Genomic DNA, 26,681 nt, shown 5'->3' with positions numbered 1-26,681 from the left:
AATTAGTGATAAACAAATTCATAAGAATAATTAAGTACACATTTAATTTTAATTTATTTAAAAAATAGAAAAGTAATTCATAGCTTCAAAAATAGACTCTTGACCCCTCTTCCAAAAATACTAATAGGATTAACAACGGGCTCAGAAATCCCAAAGTTATTAGAAGTTAGATAGCATACCTTAGATAGCATACCTTAGCTAGATAGCATACTTTTAAGGTATGTGTATTAACCTTGCCAGAGAACACAACTTTTGGTCATTAGAAAGTTTCTTATAATTGCTAGATAGGAACCATTAGCTACAAAAATCTTGGATTTCTTTTTAATTTGTTTTGATAGAGTACTGAAAGCCTTATTTGCTTTTGCATTTACTCTTAATTTAGTGCACAAAAATGTCATCATAGAGCTGGGTCAAATGCTTCCTTAGAAAGTCAACCGAAAGACTGTGACTGGCTACTAACAAGAACACACCTTTGTACACAACCAAGTTCATCACAACCAACTCCACAACATTCACTTTACATTTCTCAGAAATGCCCAGGGAAGTGTATGCGCCTTTTACCTTGCCTTGATGATTAACATACTGGAGATTAAAAGATCCAAAGGGAGGTGAGTTCTTCAGCAGGAAACCCCTCATAGGAAAAATCTCCCTGTCTCTAGTACATGGTAGGATTTGAGCAGCTGGGCCACCCAAAGGAGGTCACTGAAAGGACACAAGTGCTGCAGCTGGACTACAGCTGTCATAGGGACAATATGAAGATTCATTATGGTGTGCTAAGTAATCTAGCAGCATGGGCATAAGTGAAGCACTGTATAACTTCATGTATATACCATCAAAAATTTCAGTGATGGCTTTTACTGTCCTGTTAGCATGAAGATTTTCTAAGTACAAATTAAAGGTTTTGATTCTTTTATAATTAAAATGCCAAATTCTACCAGTTCAGGGAGCGTTTCATTGCTTGCAGCCAAGTATCCATAGCAGGTTTGTATTCCTCCAAGTCCTTCTGGGGCTCAAAAACTGCTTCTACTTGCCTTAGCTTCTTTAGTTGTTCTTTGCCAGTCCAAAATCCTATAAACAGAAAGTTCATTCTCAAGCTCAACTGCAAACATGTTATTTTTGAGTTGTTTTAATTTATTTCCAAGAGATCCAAAGCAGAAACACAGTGAGAAATCATGACAGCTTTTCTTTACTCAACCAACAACTTTCTCAGAGGGAAGCATATTTTTAACATTGTGAAAATCCTTTCCAATAGCATCCACTTGTTTGGAATCCTGACAAGAGCACATCTGCTTAACTGGGATGGCTTCCAAGAACAGCCTTGGTACACTGAAGTTCCCTAAGGTTTCATCCACACTGTGCTTTCAGCTGCAGGTCCCTCTCAATGAAGACAGGCCAGAGAAACCAAGGCTTAGCACAAGTTACTTTCCTACCATCTTAAAAAAAATGCAGAAATGGCAGAAAACAGCTAGTGCTATGTATTCAGATTAATTTATGTTACTGAATCATTCTTTTCTGTCAAGGGCAGCAGCTTCCTTACAGTAGTAATTGCTGAATAAGTCTTACACAAGCATAGAGTTTTAATCTTCCAGTTGTGTTATTTACATGTCAAAACTGTTTAATGAAGTTAATGGCAATACATTTTGTAGGTGGATATTAAGCAAAACCATTGACAGTTTGTAGTTTTAAGTCTGGTTAATTATATAAAACAACTCTGTGTGAGTAGAGCTGGGTTTTCTTTTCCTGTTAATAATTTAGTGTGTACTCCATTGTGTTTATTTCTGTGAAAGCTTTAAAGGATAACGACTCAGTTCTCAGATGCAGTTCACAGCTTCCGTAGGAATGACATGGTTGAACATATATTTGACAGCTTCTCTCTCTCGTGGTCCACCCCCACTACACTCTGCTCTCAAATATGAGATGAGTCAAGAAAGAGAGAGGGGGCAAAAATAGGGTTTACCTCTTTCTTCTCCAGTAATGTATCCTTCTAAATGTAAATGAATCTTACAAACACATAAGCAGATAACTTTTCATGTTAAACTCACTGTTACCATTCATGTAAACCAAGCATGTAACAGCTCAGCAAATCAGGACGCTGGATTAGAAACACAACTAAGGTCTTTGATTTGGCTCATGCATGATGTTATCATCTGTTTCTTTGGTCTACCAGTTCAAGAACATGGGTACAAACCACTATGCAAAGAAATATAAGCTTATCTTGCATGCCCACAAAAACAGCTGAAGTAATGCTTTGGGGAATTTTTACAATTAATTGAAGTTGTGTCCTCTTTTTTTCTTGCACATTTTTTGTCCATATTTACAAACATGCATTACGAAGGGAAAACAAAACTCGAGTAAATGTATACATACCTGAAGCTAGGCCTGCTAGAAAAGCTGCACCAAGACTAGACATGTCTGCATTTGCAGGTTTTTCAATCTTCTTATTAATTAAATCTGAAGTCATCTGCATAACAAAACTATTATTACTGACACCTCCATCAGCTCTGTAGGGAGAGAAGTTAAACAGAATGCATTTAGTTCAAATGCTTATTTGTAACACTTCAGAAAACAACTTCAGAGCTTTCACGCCTATGCATAAATCTTCTTGTCACACACACAAATGCTTTTTCATTTTATGGGCAAATTTAGAGGCCAGCACAAGGTGCCTAGAAAAAAAACCAGTAAGAATGCCTACAAATTGAGAGAGGAACAGTAGATGGTGTTCTCACATTTGGAAAAGTATTTTCTTTCATTACTACAAAAATCTTTGTACTAGGTTAGCTAAACTGCCTTCACAGTTGCTTCTTTTTGAGGAAAATGAGAATGAGGCATCCATCCATCTTCCCAACTGCATCACGTTTCTCCCTTTTAATGGAGAAAACTAGAATTTATCAATGCTGATCTTTCATCATCTGAGAGTGATTATTAATGGTACAAAGTAATCACTGCTGCAAACAAAAGATACATATAACAAAAAGCAGTCTTTGAATTGTGATGGATTGGTTCCTTATGTTGTTGGACTCCAGTACCAGCCAGGTACAGAGTTGTTGTTCTATCAAATGTGGTTCAGTAAAGACATCCCTTGTTTATTATTGTAACAGAAAGTGTTGGGTAATAAAACTCAACAGTTGCTTAGTGTTTCTTCTGTTTCTTAAAATAAAATCAGGAAGCACTGCCCAACTGGTGATGATAGAAGATTCTGCTTCTTTGTACATACAGTTAAGCAGGGTTGCCACCTCTACACCATGGCATAAAATTGACACAGTCACTTTCTTAAGGTCAGTGCATGTCACATGCATTTTCCTTCTATAAAAATAAGACATAATTTGATTAAGTTCCAAGGGGGAAAAAAAAGGAAGAAAAACTCCAAAAGCTCAGTTTTACATTTAGCTAAACTTTGCTGCTTTGAAGATTCAACCTGTACAGTACATCATCCAACTCAAAGTTCCTGCACGACAGGGATGTCCTAGTTCACAGAACAAGGAAATAGGTGACATTCCAGGAGTCCAAGGATCACCAGGATCACCCTTGTAAAAGGCTGCTGCAGACCGCTGCAACACAGGACAGGAGGACTAAAACTGAGGGTTCATTCCCTGTGCTTTCCTTGATGGTCTTGAGATAAGCAGAGAGAAATAACAGGAATGCAGAGGACTAATGAAAATGATGACTTTGTAGAGGCTTGCAGAAGCCAGAGACTGGGAAGAAACAAGGGATACAGGACAATAGCTAAAAAGGGAATTAGCTTGTTTATGGTACAAAAACAACAACAACAAAAAAATCAAAGGTAATGGACAGATATTGGAGATGTGTGGACAAAAGAATGGGAGAGCAGCTTATAGCCCTACTGAAAAATCCATTAAGTGTATCTCATTTTCTTCTAATGCTTAATCCACAAGCTGCATCACTACTGATCATAGTTAACTATTACACTCACTATATGGAACAGCAATTTTCTATTAATGAATAAACCAGAATATCATCATGTGATTTAAAGTTTACATTACATTGCAAACAGGATAAAAATTCTGTTCCCTAGGCAATATTTCCACACTTCCCATTTTTCAGTTCACAGTCTTAAAATGACTTCTCAAATTTTGGAAGCAATTTTCCATACTAAAAAAGCTAAGGATCAAAACCTCTATTTAAAAAAATCCTTTTATTAAAACTCCAAGCCTGCCTGTACTTTCATCTTTGCCTACTCTGCCTCAGTATGTGATGGAAGACAGAAACTTCTATCTCCCCCACTTTGTACTTTCACTTTTATTCCGCTAATCAAACATCTGATTTCTGAACTTCCTGCATGTCTATTTCTTCCTTTGTAAGAGTATCAGGAAAAAAAACACGAGAGAGACAGGAATAAGCTCCTCTGTTCTTGACCATGGTGTCACATTGACACCTGGCTGCCAGGAGGAGAAATGCTGAAGAGTTAGCTCCCCTTGAGAAGGCTTGAGGCTTTAAGGCTTTAAGACAGCCAGCATGTTCAAACAGAGTGCCTACAAAAACGTGCAATGTCGTTTTCCAGCAACACTTAATTCAGATTTTTCCAAGATGTTGTGAAAACATATTCTAGGGATCACGGTTACCTCACTAAATTTAATTTGCCCTTTCAAAGATTGAAGCAAATCCAATGTCTTCACAATTGAATTGCAAAAATGTTCTCCTCTTTCCCTTACAAACAGATGCAGCATTAATTGATGTCAAGAAATATTCAGGCTGCGGCAGACACAGCACAAGACATTCAGTACGCAAGACTATAACTAAGGGCAGCATGATCTTTGTGGTAGACATTGCTACAGGTACTCCAGTGCACTTGCCTTTTTAAAATAAATAATTAGAGTAATGAATTACCCACTGAAAACCCCATGTCAACAGTTTAATTAAGAGCCAATCTTGCTGTGGGTTGACAGTACTGCTGCTTGAAATACATTAATATCTGACTTGGTAACCATCTATTTCTCAGCGGCAACATTTTTACAGTAGATGAAATACAGAAAGTTCCCCCCTTTTTAAACTCAAACTCCCATAGATCAAATTTCAAAGTTACACAGAACTTACCGTATTGTTTGAAGAGGGATGTGTACCTTCTTCACAATGGTATCATAAAGCTGTTTGTTTCTTTAAAAAAATATTTAGTTGGATTAAGCATTATATAGTCCATAAAGTGTTTCCAGTATCTACTTAGTCAGAAAATAAAATACAAGGCAAAAAATGCCTCAGTTGTGTCAGAACTGCTGCAGTAGCTAACAAGTTTCCAGAATGCATATATTAAAGAAAAAAGATTGTACCATGTCTTTGTTATACATCATTATGAAGGCACAAGTACAGCTAAATCACAGCCCATTCTATAGTAAGCCACTGTAGAAGGTTAATTTTCCTCACCTGAATCTGCTGATAGTTTCTATAGACAAGATGGTTTAGAGTGAGAAAACCAGGCTGACAGAGTGTTAATTGGAGTTGATCCAGCTGCTCTTTAAAGGGAACATCTGAAGATATATTTTTGACTTGTTCTAAAACCATTTCATTTAATGGGAGTGAAACACAAAGGGTCTGTACTCTTTTCCAGTTATGTATTTGAATGAGATGAGATTCTTAACGTCCCTGTTTTCAAGAGACCCACGGTTCGGGAACTGTTCTCACATATATCAGCATCTCACGCTCCTCTTACAGTGCAGGAAAAAAAAAGCAGTAGAAACTGCTGCAGCACTTCAGAATATTACCTTCCTCTAGACATCCGTTTTGCCTCTTTACAGGAGGTTATTACACCCAAAGCAGAGCTGGTGACTAGATGGAAGGATTCATATCAGTGCTCTCACAGTGGCCACAGTGCTGTGTCAGGCAGGCTCAAACCATACTCAAGCTTCAGTTGGAGCCATTCTAGGGGGGCTTGCCGGGCAGAAACAATCTGTTTCACAGTGAGGTACCAACGTGGTATTCATCAGTGACTAGCAGTAATACTTGACAGTTAGATCTGGAAGCTGTTGTCCATTCACATCTTTAAAAATTCTAAAGAAGTACTACTGTGTTTTATAAAACACCAACACATCAGACTTTAGATAAAGAGCTAACGTAAAACTTTCAGCTTCAGATACTTTAAACACAGCTGGAGTGGGCTACGGCTTCTAATAGAGCACTGCCCAAAGAGTAAGGACAAACTTGAAACAGAACACATTTTTAGAACACACAAATAATATAATTTAAGAATCTCTATGCGGTTACTTAATAATAAAGTCTCTGAACTAATTATACATGAGTTTCCTTGTAAAGTGTCAAAGGAAAAAGAAGGGAAGCAGCTAAAACTCCTTTTCAGTCTAACAGTAATGGACTACTACAGTTCATATTTTACAAACTCCTGAAGATCTTGTATCCACTAACGCTGCTGATAAAAATGAAAAGAAACATATGAAAATATAAGCAAGATCATTAAACAAATGGTACCTGAAAGCTACAGACTCCAGTATAGCTCGTACAAGATGGCTTCTGGTAGTGGAAGGTTTCAGCCCCGTGAAAGAGGCACACAAATATGGGTCATTCACAGAAATCTGCAGCAAAGATTTCACTATGAGTCCAATGAATTGCATGTGTAGGCTTTTGAGAAAGAAGTCAAATAGTAGGAAAGAAAAATAAACTTACGACAATTACAGGCAGCATAGTGAAAGAAGAAAATTGAAAACAATATGTAAGAGGTATGCAGTTTGTTTTAGCTAACTCAGTATAAATAGCTTCTTTCAACAGGAAAAGTTTTAAGGGACTTGTTCCAAATCGGACATACTAAATAACACTAATCCGTATGACTTTTCTTTAGAACACATTCAGGTTTTACTTGAAGTCCTACAGAGCCAGGAGACACTGATACTGCTGTTCTCTAGCAACATTTCTCACACACACAGCTCCCTCCTGGTTTGAGTTCTTGGTTTGTTTTTTTGTTTTTTTTTTTAACACTCCTAAAGTGTTGAAAGATGAATTGACTTGAAAAAGTAACTCTGAAAACAGGATGGTAATACTTCACTGATAAAGAGAGTCCAGCTAAAATTCTAAGTCATTAAGTTGTCCTTTTTTTTTTTTTTACAGAACTACAATTGCTGAATCTCCTCTCCATCCCTCTAATGAACTTTCTAACAAAATCTAAGTTTGCTGGTCTATGCCTGGTTTGTGACAATGTTATTGTCTTCTTGTCTGACTTATTTTCACTGTAGTCAGTAAGTTTTAAGCTGAAGTGATCCTTTCCCATTGCACTGTATCAATTATGACAACACTCACCAGAAGTTTAAATGTCATGCTTACAAAATACATACACACATATTCATAAAGTTAGGAAAATGCTATCACATGTAGAAAAATAATTGTGCATGGATAGGCACACACAGCCAAAAGGGAAACTGGAATTTTGCACAAGTTCCAAAATAGAACAAACTTGTTCATTATAGGAAAAGAAAAATTCTCTTTTTCCTTTTGTTCACATACAAGTACCCTTCCCATTCTAAGAATGCCACCACTTATCCAGCCCAGTAGCACAGTAAGGATTCATAGCTTCATGTTTATACATTTTCATATACAAGATAATACACTAAAAAGCATAGACTCATCTTCTACATAAGGATGAGTACCTTGAAAGAATCAGTCATTAAAATAAAGAAAAAAGTAGCAGGACATATGCATATAGCCTAATGAAGAGCCCTAAGTTTTTGTTGATACTGGTAACCACAGCAAATTAAGCCTGGGAATCCCCCCTTCTAGCAAAATGAATACATAAAAATGGTTAATGCACATATTCACTCAGTTTCCAATAAACTTTCACAATGATGCTCTCCTCGGTGTGCTGCACCACAGCAGTAGAATCCATTAGGAAACTCATTCTTACTGCCTTAATATGAAGGGGTAGAGAAACATTTTACTCTTTGTAAGGGTGAACATATGAGTTCCTGAAGAATGCTCCCTAACCACCATAATTCTGATTTTGAAGAAATATTCTCATAGAAACAACTTGTGTTAGTATCCAGAGAAGGAAGCTAAACAGAGAGATTACAGTCCCAGAAGTGGACTAGATAAGCCTAGATAAGAGGAGACTATGGGGAGATCTCATTCATATTTACAAGTATCTAAAGGGTGGGTGTGAGGAGGTTGGGGCATCCCTTTTTTCTATTGTATCTAGTGACAGGACAAGGGGTAATGGAAAGAAGCAGGAACTCAAAAAGTTCCATTTCAATGTAAGGAAAAACTATTTTACTGTTCAGGTGAGGGAGCCCAGGCACAGGCTGCCCAGGGAGGGTGTGGAGGCTCCTTCTGGAGGTCTTCAAGAACTGCCTGGGTATGTTCCTGTGTGACCTGATCTAGGTGGAACTGCTTTAGCAAGGAGGTTGGACTAGGTGATCTCTAAAGGTCCCTTCCAACCCCTACCATTCTATGATTCTGTGATTAAGTGTTCAACTCTTGTTCATGTCCCTTTTCATACCATTTAATCCACTCAGTTTCTAAAACAGATACAGATTCTTTTCCTGTGAGTCAATTAGCGAAGCACAGTCCACTGCAACTAATGAAGTCCACTGGAATAAGCAGGACTTCTTAAAGGCAAAGAATCCACATTGGTGGATACTATCAGTGGTTACTAGATGTCACAATTCAAAAGAAATCCATTCAGTTTTCTAAGTAAAGCTTCTAATTTTGGACTGAGAATATTAGAATTAAGGAAAAAAAGACCAAATCAACATTTGTCAAGAAGCTAGCTGGGGTTCATTCTGGAGATAGCGTCAAGAAAGAAAGAGGGAGAAAAATCTGCAAAGCAAAACACAAACTGAAGAAACAAAAAGAAGTTTTACTAACACCTCTAGAAGTTAAATATTAATTGAATTAAACGTTCAAAAAAGATTCAGACTAACATTTGTGTACCTCAGGATCTCTGCAAATGTTGGAATCTGGCATGGCTCAAAACTTGCTCACTCATAGCACAACTGCTCACAGTAAAATCTCAATTGATGAACTGCAACATAACCAGGCTTTACGTTCCAGAAAATAAATCTAATGATTAGGATGGCTGTTTGAGAGAAGGTAGCTGGGTGGGCTACCTGGAGAAGAAATGAAATTTCTCTTTGCCTTGTTCTATTAACATACAGGACTTACACAAAAGCTAAGGTTAAAATAAGTTAGGTGGAAAAACAAAGATTTAAAAAAAAGAACTTTTAGAAACACAAAGCAAGACATTTATGTATTAATTATTTTTATATTAGTACTTAAAGGTGTCTCATGAGGCAGAAAAGGGATTGGTTTCTGTCTCTGCAGGCACTGTGTGAGTGACTGTGGGCAAATCACTTAGTTTCTCTGATCCCCAGTTCTCCATCTGCCAAATGGGAGTACTCTTCCCATGTTGTAGAGTTTCTCTCATGGGGGAAGGCGCTGTTGAAGCATTCTAATGTAACAATGCAGTGGTGAAGTACAGACAGTAAGAATTTTAGTACAGAGTAAGTACTGTGATAAGATGTGAATGGCTACATTTAAACAGTAAAAATTAAAATTTTAACTGGGTTTTAAAAAACACATTCTCATTCATACTAATAGCAAGAAATTTACCTGAAAACCGGGAATAAAACAAACGCCTTGAGAATCAACAATACTCCGTGCCATTTTTGCTGTTTCATCTACATTGGTGAAAAGATCTGTAAAGATGCATAAGTCATATGCTTTGATTATTCACTTGTTCCTTCATACAAGAGCCAAAAATCTAGAGCTAGCCTTTGCTAATATTAATTTCTGATATTATTTGACACTGTCTCCCACAACATCCTCATCAGAAAGCTCAGGCAGTGTGGCTTGGATGAGTGGACAGTGAGGTGGATCGAGAGCTGGCTGAATGACAGAGCCCAGAGGGCGGTGATCAACGTCACAGAGTCGAGTTGGAGGCCTGTGGCCAGTGGAGTTCCACAGGGATTGATCGGTTCTGGGGCCAGTCTTGTTCAACATCTTCATCAATGACCTGGATGAGGGGACAGAGTGTACCCTCAGCAAGTTCACTGATGACACCAAACTGGGAGGACTGGCTGATTCCCCAGAGGCTGTGCTGCCATTCAGTGGGATCTCGACTGGCTTGAGAGTTGGGCAACAACTAGGAAGCAACAACCCCCTGCACCAGTACAGGCTGGGGACTGACCTGCTGAAGAGCAGCTCTGCAGAGAGAGACCTGGGAGTCCTGATTGATAATAAGCTAAATATGAGCCAGCAATGTGCCCTCGTGGCAAAGAAGGCCAATGGCATCCTGGGATGGATCAAGAAGAATGTGGCCAGCAGGTCAAGGGAGGTTCTTCTCCCTCTCTACTCTGCCCTGGTGAGGCCTCATCTGGAGTACTGTGTCCAGTTCTGGGCTCCTCAGCTCAAGAGGGACAGAGAAATGCTGGAGAGAGTCCAGTGCAGGGCCACCAAGATGATCAGGGGACTGGAACATCTTTCATACAAGGAAAGGCTGCGGGACCTGGGGCTGTTTAGTCTGGAGATGAGGAGATTGAGGGGTGATCTTATTAACATTTATAAATATCTAAAGGGTGGGTGTCAGGAGGTTGGGACATCCCTCTTTTCTATAGTAGCTAGCAACAGGACAAGGGGTAATGGGATAAGGCTGGAACACAAAAAGTTCCACTTAAACATAAGAAAAAACTATTTCACTGTTGAGGTGAGGGAGCCCTGGCACAGGCTGCCCAGAAGGGTTGTGGAGTCTCCTTCCTTGGAGGTCTTCAAGATCCACCTGGAAATGTTCCTATGCGACCTGATCTAGGTGAACCTGCTTCTACAGGGGGGTTGGACTAGATGATCTCTAAAGGTCCCTTCCAACCCCTACCATTCTATGATTCTATGATTAATTTCCTATTGCAATATACACGTTTTAAGGGAAATGAGCACTTCTCCTGTATCTTGTGCCCATCAGTTACATAAAAAATTCAGATGAAGACTAAATTTCGAGGGATGCTCTCATACCTGTCTACTATAGGCTCCTAATCTTCACATCCTGTAAAAGGTCATTAGTTTTCCAAATAAGACATAAATGGTAATTGCAAATGCTAGCAATGGCATACTAAAAACCTAGATTTGCAAAACAGAAACTATGGATTTTTCCCCTCCCCAAAGATATTGTCACCTCAAGTACCAAATAACTACAGAGAAAGTCCTTAACAATCATTATATTTTATCAGCACCCTGAATATTTTTACAAGTGACACACAAATATAGATAAAGTATAAATAAGGTATCCTAATATCTCCTTGATAGACATTACTTTTATTCTTTGTCTAGACAGATATCTCTTCTCGTAACTCTTCTTCACTCACATGCAATTCTTCTGCTAACACATATCTTCTGTAGTTTTAACTAATAATGTCCTTATGTGGCTACATAATATGTTTTTACAAAAGACTAGAGGCACTGAGCTAGTGCTTTTTTTTGCCTAAGAAATAAATTCTCCTGGTAAAGATAAATTGAGCTAGATTAGCCTAATTTATCTTTTGAAAACCCATCTTGGTAACTTACCAGGAGTTTCACTTATCACTTGTAATCTTCATAAATTTGTTTGAAAGCTTTGGATTCTACTGTGCCCAAGCTAATAAGCCTAAATCACATATTTTCCATCTTGCTGTACTTGCTATTACTGAACTACATATAGTATCCCTATGCCAAGATAGAAAACGAAAAAAAAAGATTGACTTCATCTTGAAATTTCACATATTACTTTTTCAAAATTAATGAAATCACATGATCCCACTAGAAGAAGCCACTAAGCTAAGTTTGTCCTGCTGCAGAAATTCCTATTTCCAAACTTTTACCACTATTATATGCCTCATCTGCACCCATGTTCAGCACCACTATCCTTACTGAGGTCATTAGCTTGCCTTGTGTTTTGGCCCACCTCCTTCTGTAGAGCAGAAGTTTTATCATTCTTTTTATTCATAAAGCTGATAAAAGTTTCTAAATTCTGCTTCTTTGCAATAATAGTTCCATAAAATAAAGGTCTTTCAGAGTTTAAAGCAGGATGGCTACATTTTATCTCCCTCTAAAGTTTCCCCAATGTTTTCCTATGATAAGAACTGAAAGTCACATCCATTTCACTGCTGTCTACCTAAAATTCCTTTATACTCTTGCTCTGTGTACAACAATAGTATCTATTTTAAGTATGGATACATTTCATATAGGTAAGTATCCATTTTAAGTATGGAATTTGAAGTAGGAATCTTGTATATGTACCACTGGTACTTGCATCTGAAGCACTGAATTGAGTAACTTCCTCAAAAGTCTAGTGACTGTTATTCTCTAGGCTTAGTCAAATGTTGCATGAAGATCACCTGAGAACTAATCTGACTCATACTCAATCCTTAAGGGACACACCTGAGCAAGTATAGGCTCATATGCACTAGAAGCTGACAACTCAAAAAATGTTGCATTTTGTGGTGAGCCACACTTAAGGAAAACCTTTCTCAGATAACCCCAAATTTGAGACAAGAATTCCTTTTTTGCATCTTAGAAAAAGGTATACTAAATTTCTAAATAAATCAAGTAAATAGTTTATTAGAGCACTCAGAATGGTTGTCCTATAAAAGGTCAGTGCTTCTGAACATCAGCTACTACAAAGCCAATATTTTTCTTAGTCTTTTATTAAACTGCAATACAAATCTTTTCATTACATAATAAGCAGTAACATGCCTTATGTCTCTGACATGTGAAGCAACATAGACGAAGTAAAACTCGAGATCTCTGGGGACTGTTACAGCAAATGTTTTTAAATGCAGTATTGCACAATCATGGCACCTAGACATAATTGGTAGTCAATTTCTATGCCTCTCCTCAACTAAAAAATCAAATCCAAATACCCTAAACCAGCACACATTAACTTTAGACAGGTCTCCTTTACACCCTTTCTATTCAAATCTGGATATCAGGTTGAAAAAACAGAAAAAGACATAAAGAAGTTTTTCATGCTCAAGAGGAAACAAGTGAGGAGTAAAATCTTTCAGGAAAAAAAAACCTACAGGAGAGTCTAAGGGGCAGAGTCTGAAGGAGATGCAAACCAAATTCCCCAGTGAGCATGCTCAGTGAGAATCTACTAACAAGACTGAGCATTTTTTGCTGTCCAGAAAATGTAGGTTACTTGTTCAATTATGGATAATAAACTCAAGTCCAGTAACATAACTCCATAAAACAGTTTAAGTAATAATATATTTTATCCTCTATAAAATTTAAGAACTACTTACTGATATCCTGAGCCCATTTTATGGAAGTGCCAATGTCTGAAATACAGCCTTCAGTTAAATAAACAACTTCCTTCCCAATCTTCCAACCAATCAGCGGATACAGACCTTAATTATTTTCCATGAAACAAAACACCTGATTAAAGTTACCAGAAAACACATACACAAGCACCCCCCACAATAAACCAACCTAAAACCAGCTTTTAGTCAATCCTTTTACATAATGCAAAGGTTACTCATAGAGGTTAAACATATTGTGTAAAAACTTAGTGATGGGATTACAGTGACTTGAACAAGAGCTTGTTAAACCAAAGTGAACTTTAAATAATCACTATGCCCAGAGCACTAAGAAAGCTAGGAACTTAACTTGTCCTACTAAACACACCATCAGCCAAAGAACATAGGGGAAAATAATTTTCACATAACTAACAGCCTAAAGCAGTAAAAGTCTCACAGCACTGCTGTGAAGGTTTCAACTCCTATCAGATCACAATAGCTAAATATTTTCTTGAGAGAAAAACAAAAGGGAAAAACCTTACAGCATTTTTTCCTTAATATATTTCCATGGACTGTTTAAGTAAGATTTCCTTATTTTATTTTCACAGCCCACATACATAGGGTTTCCTAAGTAAAAGTATCATCATAATGACATCACCGATTAGCCCAAAAGGCATTTGCACTCATAGGGAACTCCATGTCTGTGGTACTCAGTTCTGACACATCTCAGGTCCAAGGTTCTTCCAGACTTTAGCCAGTAAAAAGTCTCTCTCCTCAGCACAGTGCTGTCCTCCCCTCCCATCCGCTCCTTAAATTGTAGGCTTCCCAAAATTAGTCAGTCTTTAAAAATATGACAGAGACTGTGCAGGCAAATTTACTTCAGTTCCTTCTGTTGCTCCCCTGACAAATAGCCGTCTACAACAAATTAACAAGCTTGACAGACCACAAACATTGACAATAGTTTTGAACACTAGAAACATACTGAGGATCTCATTTCTAATAATTGCTAATCCTGCTTTATCTCACTGCAGGTACTCCAAAGTTTAAGAGGTCAAGAGGAGGAACTTAAGTGATCTACTGGAACATTTTGATGTGAGAAGCCAGAGGAACAATCCCCTTTTTCTCCATTCCTGTACTGTACAGTCTGCTATGAAGAAGAACAGGTGAGGAAGACAAAAAAAAAAAAAAAGGAGAGCTGGAGGTAGCAGATGTAATTATCAGTGATGTCACTTAAATTCTCCTGAGGAGAGTGTATCAAAATAACCAAGATCTACATTTCTAATTTAAATTTTCTACAGTCTTCTGTTCTGAAAACACTTTCAAGCTGTTTTTCTACAGCGAAAAATCAGAAGGAAAAGTGTAACTCTGCTTTATCTCTTTGGTATCCTCATCATTAACAGCTGTCAAGTAACATGAAATACTCTAAAACTAAACCAGCATTATCTTACCTCTCCGTGATGCAAAGAGACGCTCTCCAGTATTCACATTCCAGAAACCACCTGTTCCCATTGTCAGTTTAACATCTCCTGGGTGAAAGCAGCATTCTCCAAACATAGCTGACTGCTGATCAGCCACCTACCATACCAACAGAGCCAACAGGACAAGTTAGCTACCAACTACCAACCTGCCATGCCGCTGGATTTTAAAATACCACTGCAAACACTTCAGAGTTCTGATTACAAATAACCATTCAGGAAGGAATTGAGCATTAAGAGAGGACTAATGCACAATTTCTGAAGTATCTGCCGGTCATTCCAACAGTCAGATTTATGACTAGAATCACATTATACCAGGTTGGGACACAACACGAATGTCTGTAGTATTGCCTGCAATACTGAAAAAACGATTTAGACAGAAACAAATATTTTATGTTCTCTTATTTGAGAAGGCTAAATGCGGCACTTGCAATGCCAGGGAGCAGAACAGCATAGCTTGGCTCGAATACCTCTTCCCCCAAATAGAAAGTTCAAGTTTTGAGATCTCACTTGCTGTTTTCCCTGCTACTCATCTTGTACCAAATTATTCCATGCTCAAATTTACAACAATAATGGTGGTTATAATATATATATTTGCTTAGTGAAACAGTAAGTTTATGGATAAATTAGAGTCTATAATTCTGTCAAAATAGCTGGAGAAATTCATGTTAGCTAGGTGACATTTTCTCTATCTAGCTCAATTTGAGTAGATTTTTCTATAAGTCATCACAAAAACTACAGGTATTTCTTTTCAAAAATCCTAACTAGTGAGGCAAGAACATGTTATTTGCCATTTATTTTAAGGAGGGAAAAAAAAAAGTACCATACAATAAGTGGACCTATTAACAAATATTCTTACATTTCTGTGGAGTCAAGCCAGAATGGACCCCATAGCACAACTTTATACAGAATAACTGATTGTAAGCCAGAGAGAGACATTATCAGAGCTTAGGGCAGAATTCATTTCTCAAGTCTCACACTCAGTGCTTAATTATTTCATCACTTAACCTTAAACAATGTCTACCTGTAGAAATCTCTACCCTTCTTCTCTTCTCCTTTCCCCCTAAGGCCATAAACTGTTTTTTTGAAGAAAAATTCAGCAAACAATTCTCATGTAGTTAAGTCATAGAAAAGAATAGAGAATAGTTACTAAATAAGCAAGTATGAAATCAAAGCTAGATAAAAACAGTATAGGTACAAGTATATAGATTTAAGTAAGAAAACATTTTCACTCACCAGTGCCATTATTGGAATAGGAACCCCAAATATTTCAGAGTCAGCTGATCCAAAGTTGAAGCTTAAAACAAATGTTATAGAGAAACATCAGAACACGAAATGGACCTTTTTGTTACAATGAAATCTAGACGTATAAGACCTGGGTCTGCATCACATGTGAAAGGTAACGCTACCCATTTATTTTAAATAAAGCATTAAAACTCTCACTTGATTTTTACTATGAGTACTTCTTAAAGTTTTGGATCTAGTGTTAAAAAAGCACATGTGCATATAAAAATCATTAATTTTTTGGGGTGTATCTATGTATTACTTTGCTTGTGTAGATGAGGTACTGAAAGCAATTAATTTAATAGTTACCATATTCTTTCGGATATGCCTTCATAGTTACCTTGTGTCTTTCACTGGCGGATAAACAGACATTGGAATGGAAAGTAAATTACACAAAGTGGGGTTCCAACATTTCTGAAATAATGAGGAAAAAGTAAAACTGTCAGCAATTCTCGCAGAAGCACAATAGGAACAACATTGGTTTGGAACAGCACATACCGTAAAGGGTTCAAAAATGCCCGTAGCACTGGCATTTGAGTAATCTGTAGCATACACAGAACCTACCGCAAAAAAACCAAAGGAACAAAGTAAGACTTTAGGCATCCAAATATTTAAGAACCATTTTAAACACACTTGTTCTTTAAACATCTCAATGACTCCCATGAAATATAAAACAAGTGTCTATAGGCAAGTCATAACAGTACAATGAGCACACAGACTTTCCCTACTACTCACTATAATGTATAGTCATTAATTACCTTTTTTTACCCTCACGCAACTGGCTAGAAGGGACTGTACTTTTGACAATATGTACCACACTGACTGCATCTGCCATAATCTATCCAAGTGATAGCCCTGAAATGACAGAAACTTACAGTTCTTACACATTTGTAACAATTCTTTACTCTGCTTTCACAGTTGTTTCTCTTCAATCATGGCCAATTACTCTAGTGGTTCTCTTTAAATCTTAAATGCTTAAAATGTTGATTATATTGAAAAACTACTTCCCTTTCTGACTACCCTTTTGGGCAGCCCCCAAAAAAAGTGAATTCAGAAGTTATTTGTTTTAAACATAAAATATATTACAATATTCACCAATTATAAAAAACATAAACTGTCAAAAAACTATATGAATTCTAGGACATATCAATGACAGTCATAAACATCATTACTTAGACTCCGGTATGTTTTAATTATATTTAAGAGGAATAGTAACATTCACCTTTAGTTAATCTATACAGTAACCATGTGTCAACTGTTCCAAAGCAGCAGTTATTTTTTCTAGCAGCTTCTTCAGCCTGGGAATAAAATAAACATACAGAGAAAGTATTTACAACTGGGTACAATAGAGGAACATATTTCCTGATTCTTTTTCTCATTTTCTTTGGCATTAATGATAATGTCCCCAGAAAATAACTGCAATTTTTCCTCTCAAAAGGGTGAATTGGCTATGTAAACAGTATTATCCTACAGTTCCTAACAAGAGAATAAGCACACATTCTGACAGTTGCTGCTAAGGAAGGAAAAGCAGTTAATCTTTTACCATAGCTGCATCAGAATCTTAAAAAGGGAAACTATATAGTCACGATTGCAATAGTGGTGAAGGAGTGGTGAACAAAGACATACCCATGCATACAGCACTTAAAAAAAAAATCAGAAACCAAAGAAATGGGTGCATTTTAAAGTATGTGCTTGACAACAATAAGAAGATAGAGCCATTATTTTCTGGTTTATTATGTCTGTAAAGAGTTAAAGTTATTTTGTGCCTTGTGAACTTATACCCTTTAAAATGAGAAACTCAGGTTTCATCTAATTTCTAATATGTACAGCCATAGAATTGATAAACAGAACTTACGAAATAACTAACTCAAAACATCTGTGAACACACTATTCTCTGGAATTAAAAGACATGAATTTTTGAGCTCCTTGGTTTGATAGTTACATATTTCAAGTATCACTGTCTGACAAAAAGTGGGAGAACGTTCACTTCACACTGAAGACTCAGCAGTATAACCTTCAATTCTATCATCTTCCAAATTCACGTCTCACACTTTCAACAGGTCACAGCACAGTAACAAATTACTCTTGATCGTCTAACAGTTAGTTTTGTAATAGAAAATACCAGCCAAACCTAAAAAATTTCGGGGCTTCTTTACATGACATAGAAAATGGATGCTAACCACTGTCTTAAAAAATTACTTGTAAATTAACATAGAAAATAAGATGACTAAAGCTACAAATTCAATAGGAAGAAACAAGGGAAATGGTAAGGATCAGAGCAAAGAATACAGCAACAAATAGCTCAGTGTCCATTAGTTCATTAGATTGTTCCAGTACAACTTATTTTATGTGTATTTTCCAACCCAGGCTACAACTAAATGCAAAATAAATTGCCGGTACAATGTTATTTGCAAGACTGTAAACACTTAAATAATAGAGTAGAAAGATAAAGAGTGCCAGTTGGTAATACAATTGTCATACAAAACTAGAGTGAAAACAAAATAATTGTACTTTGTTTTGAAAAACTGTGTAATTCTATTAAATTAAATAAGGTGATGTCATTCTGTTACCTTTCCACAAAGAAAAATTTTTACTACTACACATTTCCAAGATCAAAAGAAAAAGTTGTATAAACATGAGTAGATATTGAGGTAGGCAGGCTCTGAACATTAACACAAATAGAAGTCTTTCATTCTGGTTCTTCTGGGGAAAAGAACAAGCAAGACTAAACTGAAGAGATTACAACCAACCTAAGTCACTAGTCATTATTATGACTTAAAGCTATTACTTGTCCCTTTCCAGCTTACCTCAGGTATGTTTTTAAAAACCCATGATAACTTCATAGAAGCTTGTTGTGTTGAAAAAGTAAAAAAACTTGGTGCCAAATATCGATCATTTCCCGTCAAGAAATGAAGCACTGTAAAAATAACATGGATTACCTGTTTCAAAAGAGAACAGTAACATAATTTTTAATCTCTCCCTTTAAATATTTCTGATCAATTGTCAGAAGGATAATTGGATGACAAAACAGATGAAAGCTGTAGATATGAGATGAAATCCATAATGCTGGGATTCTGTTACAGAATCTTTACACAGCATTTCAACAGACAGCCTTCCTACAACAAATATGACAGGGAAGGGCAGCTGCATTAAGCAAGTCTTTTACTGACTTCTGCTGGCACACTGATAGAGACAGCTCTGCATTATGAAGAGGGTTATTAAGCATTGGAATGGGTTACACAGGGAGGTGTTGGAGTTACCATCCCTAGAGGTATTCAAAAGACACATAGATGACGTGCTGAGGTATATGCTGTAGAGATGGGCTTGGCAGTGTGAGGTGACTGGTTGGACTCAATGATCATGAAGATTTTTTTCCAACCATAACAATTCTATGATTCTATGCAGACAGCTCACCTATATGAGCACAATTCGCGATGTAGTTGACAGCATTACATACTGTTATTTCAGCAAAAGTTCTCCTACAATTAATTACCTCAGGCTATCTGTATTGGATTGTTTCTTGGTACTACCTTCCATGCTAGCCTTCCCCAGTTAAATATTTTTAGGCCACAGCACATCATCTTGGCATGTTAACAGGACACTTGCAGTATTTCATATGTTGTCTTTACTCTTTATAAAAATGAAATAGTTCTCATACGTCCAAGTATCTAGCTTAGCAGTTTTACCTTCAGCAGAAGGGACTTATTCCAGGAATTCACAAGTTCAGCACTTCTCAAGTCTTGCCAACTTATAAAATTATGAAAAGGTTTCCCTGTCCTCCTGAAAAACAGTATTTGAACATTCTCATTTAAAACTACAGAACATATACTGCCCCAAAAATTCACTATCACTCACCATTCACACTTAACACTAGGTCAGCTGCCAAAATAAGAGCATATCCTCCTGGTGGATTTTAAGAATGAGTAACAGGCATGCAGTCATTTTGAGATTTCTCACCAGAATCAAAAGTACATATGTGTTCATCTCTTCCAAAGTACTAAGAACACATACTTAGAAACCATTCTGTATTGCGCTAAGGTGTGGCTGTACAAACAAAGGAGAACATGAATAACTGTCATTTGTTGCTTTCAGGTTGTGATCTGACCAAGTTCTATCATTCTACAGTCTGCTTCCATCCAGTCTATAGAACAGAATGGTCTGGAAGAGGCCTTAAAGATATCCCATTCCAATCCCCCTGCCATGGTCAGGGACATCTTCCACCAGACAAGGTTGCTCAAAGCCCCATCCAGGCTGGCCTGGAAGACTTCCAGGATGGGGCATTCATAACCTCTCTGGGCAACCTGTGCCAGTGCCTCACCACTCTCATAGGGAAGAGCTTCTTCCTTACATCTAATCTAAATCTCCCCTCTTCCAGTTTGAATCATCTATCACCCCATTCCCATATAAAAAGTGCCTCCCCAGCTTTCTTGTTATCCCCTTTAGGTACCAGAAGGCTGTTTAAAGTCTCCCTGGAGGGTTCCCTTCTCTAGGGTGAACAACCTCAACTCTCTCAGCTTGTCTTACTGGAGAGATGCTCCAGTCCCCTGATAATCTTCATGGCCCTCCTCTGGACTCTCTCCAACAGGCTGATGTCCTTCTTATGTTGAAGGCCTCAGAGCTGGATGCAGCATTGCAGGTGGGAGTCTTACAAGAGCAGAGTAGATGGGGAGAATTTCCTCCCTCGACCTGCTGGCCATGCTGCTTTTGGTGCAGCCCAGGAGACAGTTGGCTGCCTGAGCTGCAAGTGCACATTGCCAGCTCATATTCAGTTTTTCACCCACCAACACACCCCAGTCCTTCTCCACAGGGCTGCTCTCAACCCACTCACTGCTCAGCCTGTATTTGTGCTTGAGATTGCCCTGACTACGAACACAAAGGAACCCAAATTCATTTTAAACAAACAATATACATACTTGTGCCATGTGATGAACGTTGCTCTCTGTGTTGAGATACCAAGACCAGCAATTTGCCTCATGTGAAGTCCTGCAGCTAAAAAACAAACCACCCGAAACTCCCACATTTATTTGAAGAAATGAACAAAAAGACTTTTCCAATACAATTGTAAACCCTATGGAATATTTAGGAAATTAACAATTTGAGAGAATATTAATCTCTACAGACTGCCTACCTAAGGGGCTAGAACAGTGAAATACTAGAGAACTCTGAGTCAAACAGCTGATTCCAAAGCAGGTAAAACCACCTGTATTTTACAACACCAGTTGTGGCATACTAGTTCTTTCTGCTTTCTGAAAGCCACATTCATACTCTACTTGAACAAGTCCAGAGACAGACAAGCAGGTTATATATGTCTATGCAATCAGTTAAAATGTGCATTTCACATGGATGAATGGGAACAAAAGCACAAACACGGGAATTATCTTTACAAGCTTATGGAAAGAAATTCCATAGAGAAACAAAACTAGCTTGATTCTGTAGGCAGTAAAGAGATTTATGTCAACGTGCCATGAGATTTATATCACTTTGATGATATGTCTCATCTTAAATGTTCCTTACGCAATCTTTCAAAACATCAGACAAACAAATCTGCTTAAACCACATATCACTGAATGCAATCAAGTATACTTAAATTCAGAACAATAACAACAGACACTTGGGTATACACCAATTTTGCTGTTAAACCTTACTTTCAAATAACTGTTCCAGAATATTTCTTCAATTATATACAAAAGAATATATATATTTAAAATATTAATGGTAAATTATGAAATATGTTCACAGCTATTTTCAAAGTGTCTCTGGTTACCTTCTCAAGTACCTTCACACATGCTTCCAGAAACAAAACTATGCGGAAAAAAAATTACATTAAGAAATTTCACTTAAATGACTATTTTGTCCAAAGTCCTGTTACACTGAAGGGCTCTCAAGCCCATTACTTGAACAAATCACAAATTAAGTATGCCCTGCTTGAAAGTGTTCTTAAGTTTCACATGCAGTTACTCATTTGTGTAAGCACATACTGCAGACTCTACAACCCACAACCTGAGTGACAATTACGAAAGGGTTTTCACAGAGAAAGGGCATATCTGGCTCTGCCAACCTCTCCTTGTGCTTCTACACCTTCCCTTAGTCTGACCCGTACATTCACAAAGACAGTGGTATCAAGGCCCTCAATCAGCTGAAAATAAACTCAGTGCTTTTGGAAGCTGACCTTCTCCACTGCTCCACCCTCCTGGGTGTGGGTGGCTTCAGAACCACTGCATTCCTTTTTCAGTAGCAGCTGGGTATAAAATGAAGGCAAAGCCATATCAGCACTACCACAACTCACTACAGATTAGTAGCACATGTTACTCCTGCCCATCTCCACAACCTGCCTGCTCCCATCACCTTCCCTGCACTGTTATGGTCTCTAGGCATCTATGTGAGTAGAGACAACCTGCATTAGAAAAACAATTCAGAAGACAAACACAGACATTTTGGAGCTAAACTGTCTCCTGGAAGGGTTGAGCCAGTACCAGAGTGAGAGAGCACTGGGACGAGGCAGTCAGAAGTAGTTTCCACCTTTAGGTAATACTGAATAGCTCCACAAGCCCTGTAAATTAAAGTGCTCCTGTGCCGTCCTTCTGCTTCCAGTCGTTCCTGTGTCTGGCACCGCATTGTCTCTTGTACTGGCACAAACATTGGTGAAGCTCTGCCAACAACCAGCCATGGGGTGACTGAATTCAGGAACTTGCCCTGGATTTGAAACAACCCTGTAAAAAGGAGGATGGGACTGCTTTTTTCTGACAGCAGTGTGAGCTTACAGTCACTTACGTAACGTAACACTTAAAAATGACTTGCACACAACTTGGCCACAAGAAAAGCTTCCCCTTTTAAAGCTAGATAAAAAAATCTGCCTTCCTGGTTTGCCCCACAGAATGGGAGTGAGGGAAGCTAATAAAGTCTTTAGGGGCTGAGGTGGCATTGCTACTCCTGTGATAGCTGTGGCTGCTGGGAAAACAGATCAAGAGCCCAAAATAATCACCTGGTAACAGTTACTTTTCCGGTCCCCTAGGCTGCCTTCCAAAGGAAGAGACAAGAGTAGTTTTGCCCAGAGACAGGCTTGGATGCAGAGCAAAACTTGGAGACCAAACTGCACAAGGGGGTGAAGAGGAGGAACTTGAGTCACTGACAGAAAGAATATGAGGCATGCATGCATGACAAGGAGGCTGGGGCACTGTGGAAGAGCTAGGGTACAGCTGACAGGTCCACAGTATCAATGTTGCACAGAAGTTGACCCATGCTGGACTGCAGAAGGCTGGAAACAATGTAATGGGAAAGCCGTGGGAGTTGTAGCACGTGTACTAAGCACACGGTTAGAGCAGCATCCAGAGAAGAGGGGGGAAAAAAAAAAAGACACAAAAGATCTCGCAGAAAAGGGATTTGTGTGTGTTTATTATGTGGTGTACTAGAAAATTTTAGGCTAAAGTATAAACAGCAATGTAGTGGTTTTGCCTGGGCCAGGTTTTTGGTAGCAGGGGGGGCTAGAGGGGTGGCTTCTTTAAACAAAGATCTGCCAGAGCTTACCCTGTAGCTCATAGGGCTATTGCCAATCAACTCTAAGATGGACCTGCCAGTGACCAAGGCCTGGCCAAATAGTGATTGAGGTAACGCCTCTGTGAATAACATATTTGAGAAGGGGAAGAAGTTGCTGCTGCAGTTGCTAAACCGCAGCAGCAACAGGGAGTTAGAATGTCTCTGCAGGCACCAAGGTCAGTGGAGAGGGAAGAAGAGGGTGCTTGGACCCTGAAAGAAAGACTCCCCAGTGATCTGTGGTGAAGACTGTGTTGAGGCAGCTGTGCCCCTGCAGTCCATGGAGGTCCATGGGGGAGTAGAGCTCCACTCGCAGCCGGTGCAGGACCCCACGTCGAAGTGGGTAGGTGTCTGAAGGAGGCTGTGACTTTGTGGGAATCCCACCCTGAAGCAAGTTCCTGGCAGGACCTGGAAGTCTGTGGGGAGACAGGAGCCCATGCCAGAGCAGGTTCGCTGTCAGGATTTGTGATCCTGTGAGGGACTCCAGCTGGAACAGTTGGTACCTGAAGGACTGTTCTCCCATGGACGATCTATTTTGGGGCAGTGTGTGAAGAGTTGCCCTCGTGGGAAGCTCATGCCAGAGTAGTTTGTGAAGATCTGTAGCCCATGGAAAGGACCCATGCTGGAGAAGTTTGTGAAGGACTTTCTCCCATCGGGAGGGACTCTACAGTGTAGCAGTGGGAAGTGTAAGGGGGGCTCCCCCTGAGAAGAGGCAGTGGCAAAGTCCATCTGTAACGAACTGACTGCAACCCCCATCCCCTGCGCCACTGGAGGGTGAAGGAAGGAGAGTCCTGGGAAGAGGGAGAGGTAGAGGGAGGTGTTTTAAGATCTGGTTTTATTTCTCATCTCTCTGTTCTGATGGTGCATTAATAAATCAAACCGTTTTCTCCCCAGGTTGAGTCTGTTTTGCCTGTGACACTAATTGCTGAGTGATCTCCCTGTCCTTAACTCACAAACCTCTTGTTCTAATTCTCTGTCTCCTGTCCAGTTTAGGAAGGGGAGTGACAGAATGACTTGGTGGGGACTTGGCACCCAGCCAGGGCTAATCCACCACAAGCACAGAACAACGATACAGGAACCAGCCTTTAAGAACCTCTTGCAGTCTGAACGTGAAAAGCAGGAATATCAGGTTGTAATCAAGCAAGCATAATTACACATCATCCTGCTTTCATTCTGTCACATTAATACACACAAAGCAGCAGCAGAATAATGGTGAATTGGAAGGGGAAACAAACCTACTCTGTTCATACACAGAGGCATCTGGAGGAAGGAATACAGATACTGGGGAAGGATACATATACAAAAAGCTGGAACAACAATGTATTGTCATTGACACATCAATAGAGTATGCACATTGCTTCTGGTTCTACTTCAATCCTAATCTCGCCCTAGTGAAATAAAAAAGTAACTGATAGGTCCTGTTTTACATAATAACACAATAGGCCTTGAAATATGTTGTAAATCTGTAAATCTGATAAATTTTCAGTACTTAAAATAAAAATCCTATAGTTAACTAACTTCACTAATTTTAATTAACTTCTCAAACTTTGTAAGATGTTACCTTGTACAGCTTCTTTTATTACACAAACAAACTGAACCCACAGCACTTCAGGATCCAATTCAACCCATCCAGGACGAGGATAAAGCGATTCTACCTGTTCACAAAACAGACAACATTGTTACAATCCATAATTCACAGAAACCAGCATTCTTGAGAAAGGTTGTATAAATACAGTTGGTGTTGCTTTATTCTCTTCTTAATTTTCTGTATCTACTGTAAAAGTAGAAACAAGAGCTTTAGTCACTTTTTAAAACATTGCTAAACGTGGGTGTGTGATCTCTAGAAGACCACCTTGGTTCAGAGGAATTAAAGAAATCCCAATCCACAGAAACTAGAGAGACTGTAAACCCATTTTGGGGCTCCGAACTGTAAGTGAGGTTTCTCAGAGCGCCTTTTGGCTCTGTCCAGCTCACTAGCAGCAAGGCACAGCAGGACACATGGGCTTCCAGTAAGAGGCAGGGTCTGCTTCACTAAAAGCATCCCCTTCCATCTCTGAAAACCCACAATATTTCTTACACTTCTCTTCGCTACAATCTTTTAATTGCAATAGCTAACGATAACTAACAGTTAATTCTAGAGATTGTCTCGATTCCAAAATCACAAACCAGCCTAAAATTCACGTCTGAAAGTTGAGACGTTTTTACACGGCCCTGTTACAGAAGGGGACGTGCGTCAACCCAAGTCCTGCAAAAGTCTCAGCTACGTCTCACTAACAAAAGTCCTTTTGTTTGAAGAGGGATTAAAGCGACTAACGCGAATGTAACTAGGAAAAGCAGGCACGCAAATGCCCAAAGGTAACGGGGCACGTACAATGGTGGTACCCCCGTGAAGCTCTCAGTCGGGCCGGGGCTGCCCTGAGGAAGCCGTCCCTATCGGACCTGGGAAAAGTCAACCTGAGGGAGCGGCTGGAAACTCCCCCCTTGCCGACTCGCGCCACCCGCTGCCTCCCGGTACCTCGCCGCGCTGAGGGACGCTCGGGGAAAGGCGAGCACGTCCGGCCCCGCCCGCAGGCGCCAAAAGCGCCTCAGGCTGCCAAGTCCCGCCGCTTGCGCCTGGCCGCGGCCCTCCCCGCCCTCCTCCGCCGCGGACTCACCTTCCTGCAGCTGGAGCCTCTGACCGCGGCCGCCCGGTCATAGACGTGGCATTTCACCACCGTGCTGCCCACGTCCACCCCCACCACGAAGCGCGCGGGCTCGGCGCCACCACTCTCCTGCTGCTCCCACGGCATCGCCCTCCGCGAGCCGGCACGCAATGCTGGCCGAGTGCGGCCGCCGCCCGACAGATAAACCGCCACCGGCGGGGGGCGGCCGGTCGTCCTGCCCCTGGGCGCGGCGAGCGCGGCGGCGGGAGGCGGGGCGCTGCGCGCAGGCCGCGGCCTGAAGCCGGCGCGGGAGGCGCTCGTGGCGGACAGGGCGGCGGGAGCCGCGCGCCTACTTCCCTCACGGCCTCACGGGGACGGCGGCTGCGCTGCGTAGCCAGGCCCCTCGCACCGGGACCCTCCAGACACAGCCAAAATGCCACAACAAACCCCCATCCTTATTCTGTGCAGTATCTGTGTAAATGTACCAAATGCAGCTAAAAGGCTTGTAATTAAACGCTACATGTTAAAGGGTTTCTACA

General features: G+C 39.6%; 1 protein-coding gene across 3 annotated transcripts; it reads right to left on the bottom strand.

The window, feature by feature from the left end:
* Window positions 1–30: 30 nt before the first annotated feature.
* Window positions 31–26,372, bottom strand: GK5 (glycerol kinase 5). Of its 3 annotated transcripts, none has more exons than XM_062005981.1 (17): window positions 26,155–26,372; window positions 25,062–25,155; window positions 22,402–22,680; window positions 20,884–20,959; window positions 19,657–19,750; window positions 18,778–18,909; window positions 17,193–17,268; window positions 16,469–16,530; window positions 16,311–16,384; window positions 15,923–15,983; window positions 14,660–14,786; window positions 13,218–13,322; window positions 9,559–9,644; window positions 6,433–6,536; window positions 5,053–5,112; window positions 2,368–2,501; window positions 31–1,068 (listed from the first exon to the last, which is right to left on the bottom strand). In XM_062005981.1, the coding sequence occupies exons 1-17, from the start codon at window positions 26,287–26,289 to the stop codon at window positions 932–934; spliced, it is 1,836 nt and encodes a 611-aa protein (XP_061861965.1). In that variant the 5' UTR covers window positions 26,290–26,372; the 3' UTR covers window positions 31–931. The 3 variants fall into 3 exon arrangements, with proteins under 3 accessions (XP_061861965.1, XP_061861967.1, XP_061861968.1); XM_062005983.1 differs by having other exon boundaries at window positions 22,444–22,680; XM_062005984.1 differs by lacking the exon at window positions 22,402–22,680.
* Window positions 26,373–26,681: the final 309 nt, after the last annotated feature.

Source organism: Colius striatus, chromosome 12 (assembly GCF_028858725.1).
Source record: "Colius striatus isolate bColStr4 chromosome 12, bColStr4.1.hap1, whole genome shotgun sequence".
NCBI lineage: Eukaryota > Metazoa > Chordata > Aves > Coliiformes > Coliidae > Colius > Colius striatus.
The sequence above is the reverse complement of the archived record's forward strand: the minus strand, read 5'-3'. Positions and strand labels throughout refer to the sequence as shown.

Bases quoted from the DNA above. Each gene is read 5' to 3' on its own strand.
- GK5 (XM_062005981.1), bottom strand. From the start codon at position 26,289: ATGCCGTGGGAGCAGCAGGAGAGTGGTGGCGCCGAGCCCGCGCGCTTC. The intron at 22,681-25,061 runs GTAACATCTTAC...TCCTTTTTACAG, and splicing joins AATAAAAGAAGCTGTACAAG to GGTTGTTTCAAATCCAGGGC. The intron at 15,984-16,310 runs GTAACTATGAAG...ATTTGTTTTAAG, and splicing joins CCGCCAGTGAAAGACACAAG to CTTCAACTTTGGATCAGCTG.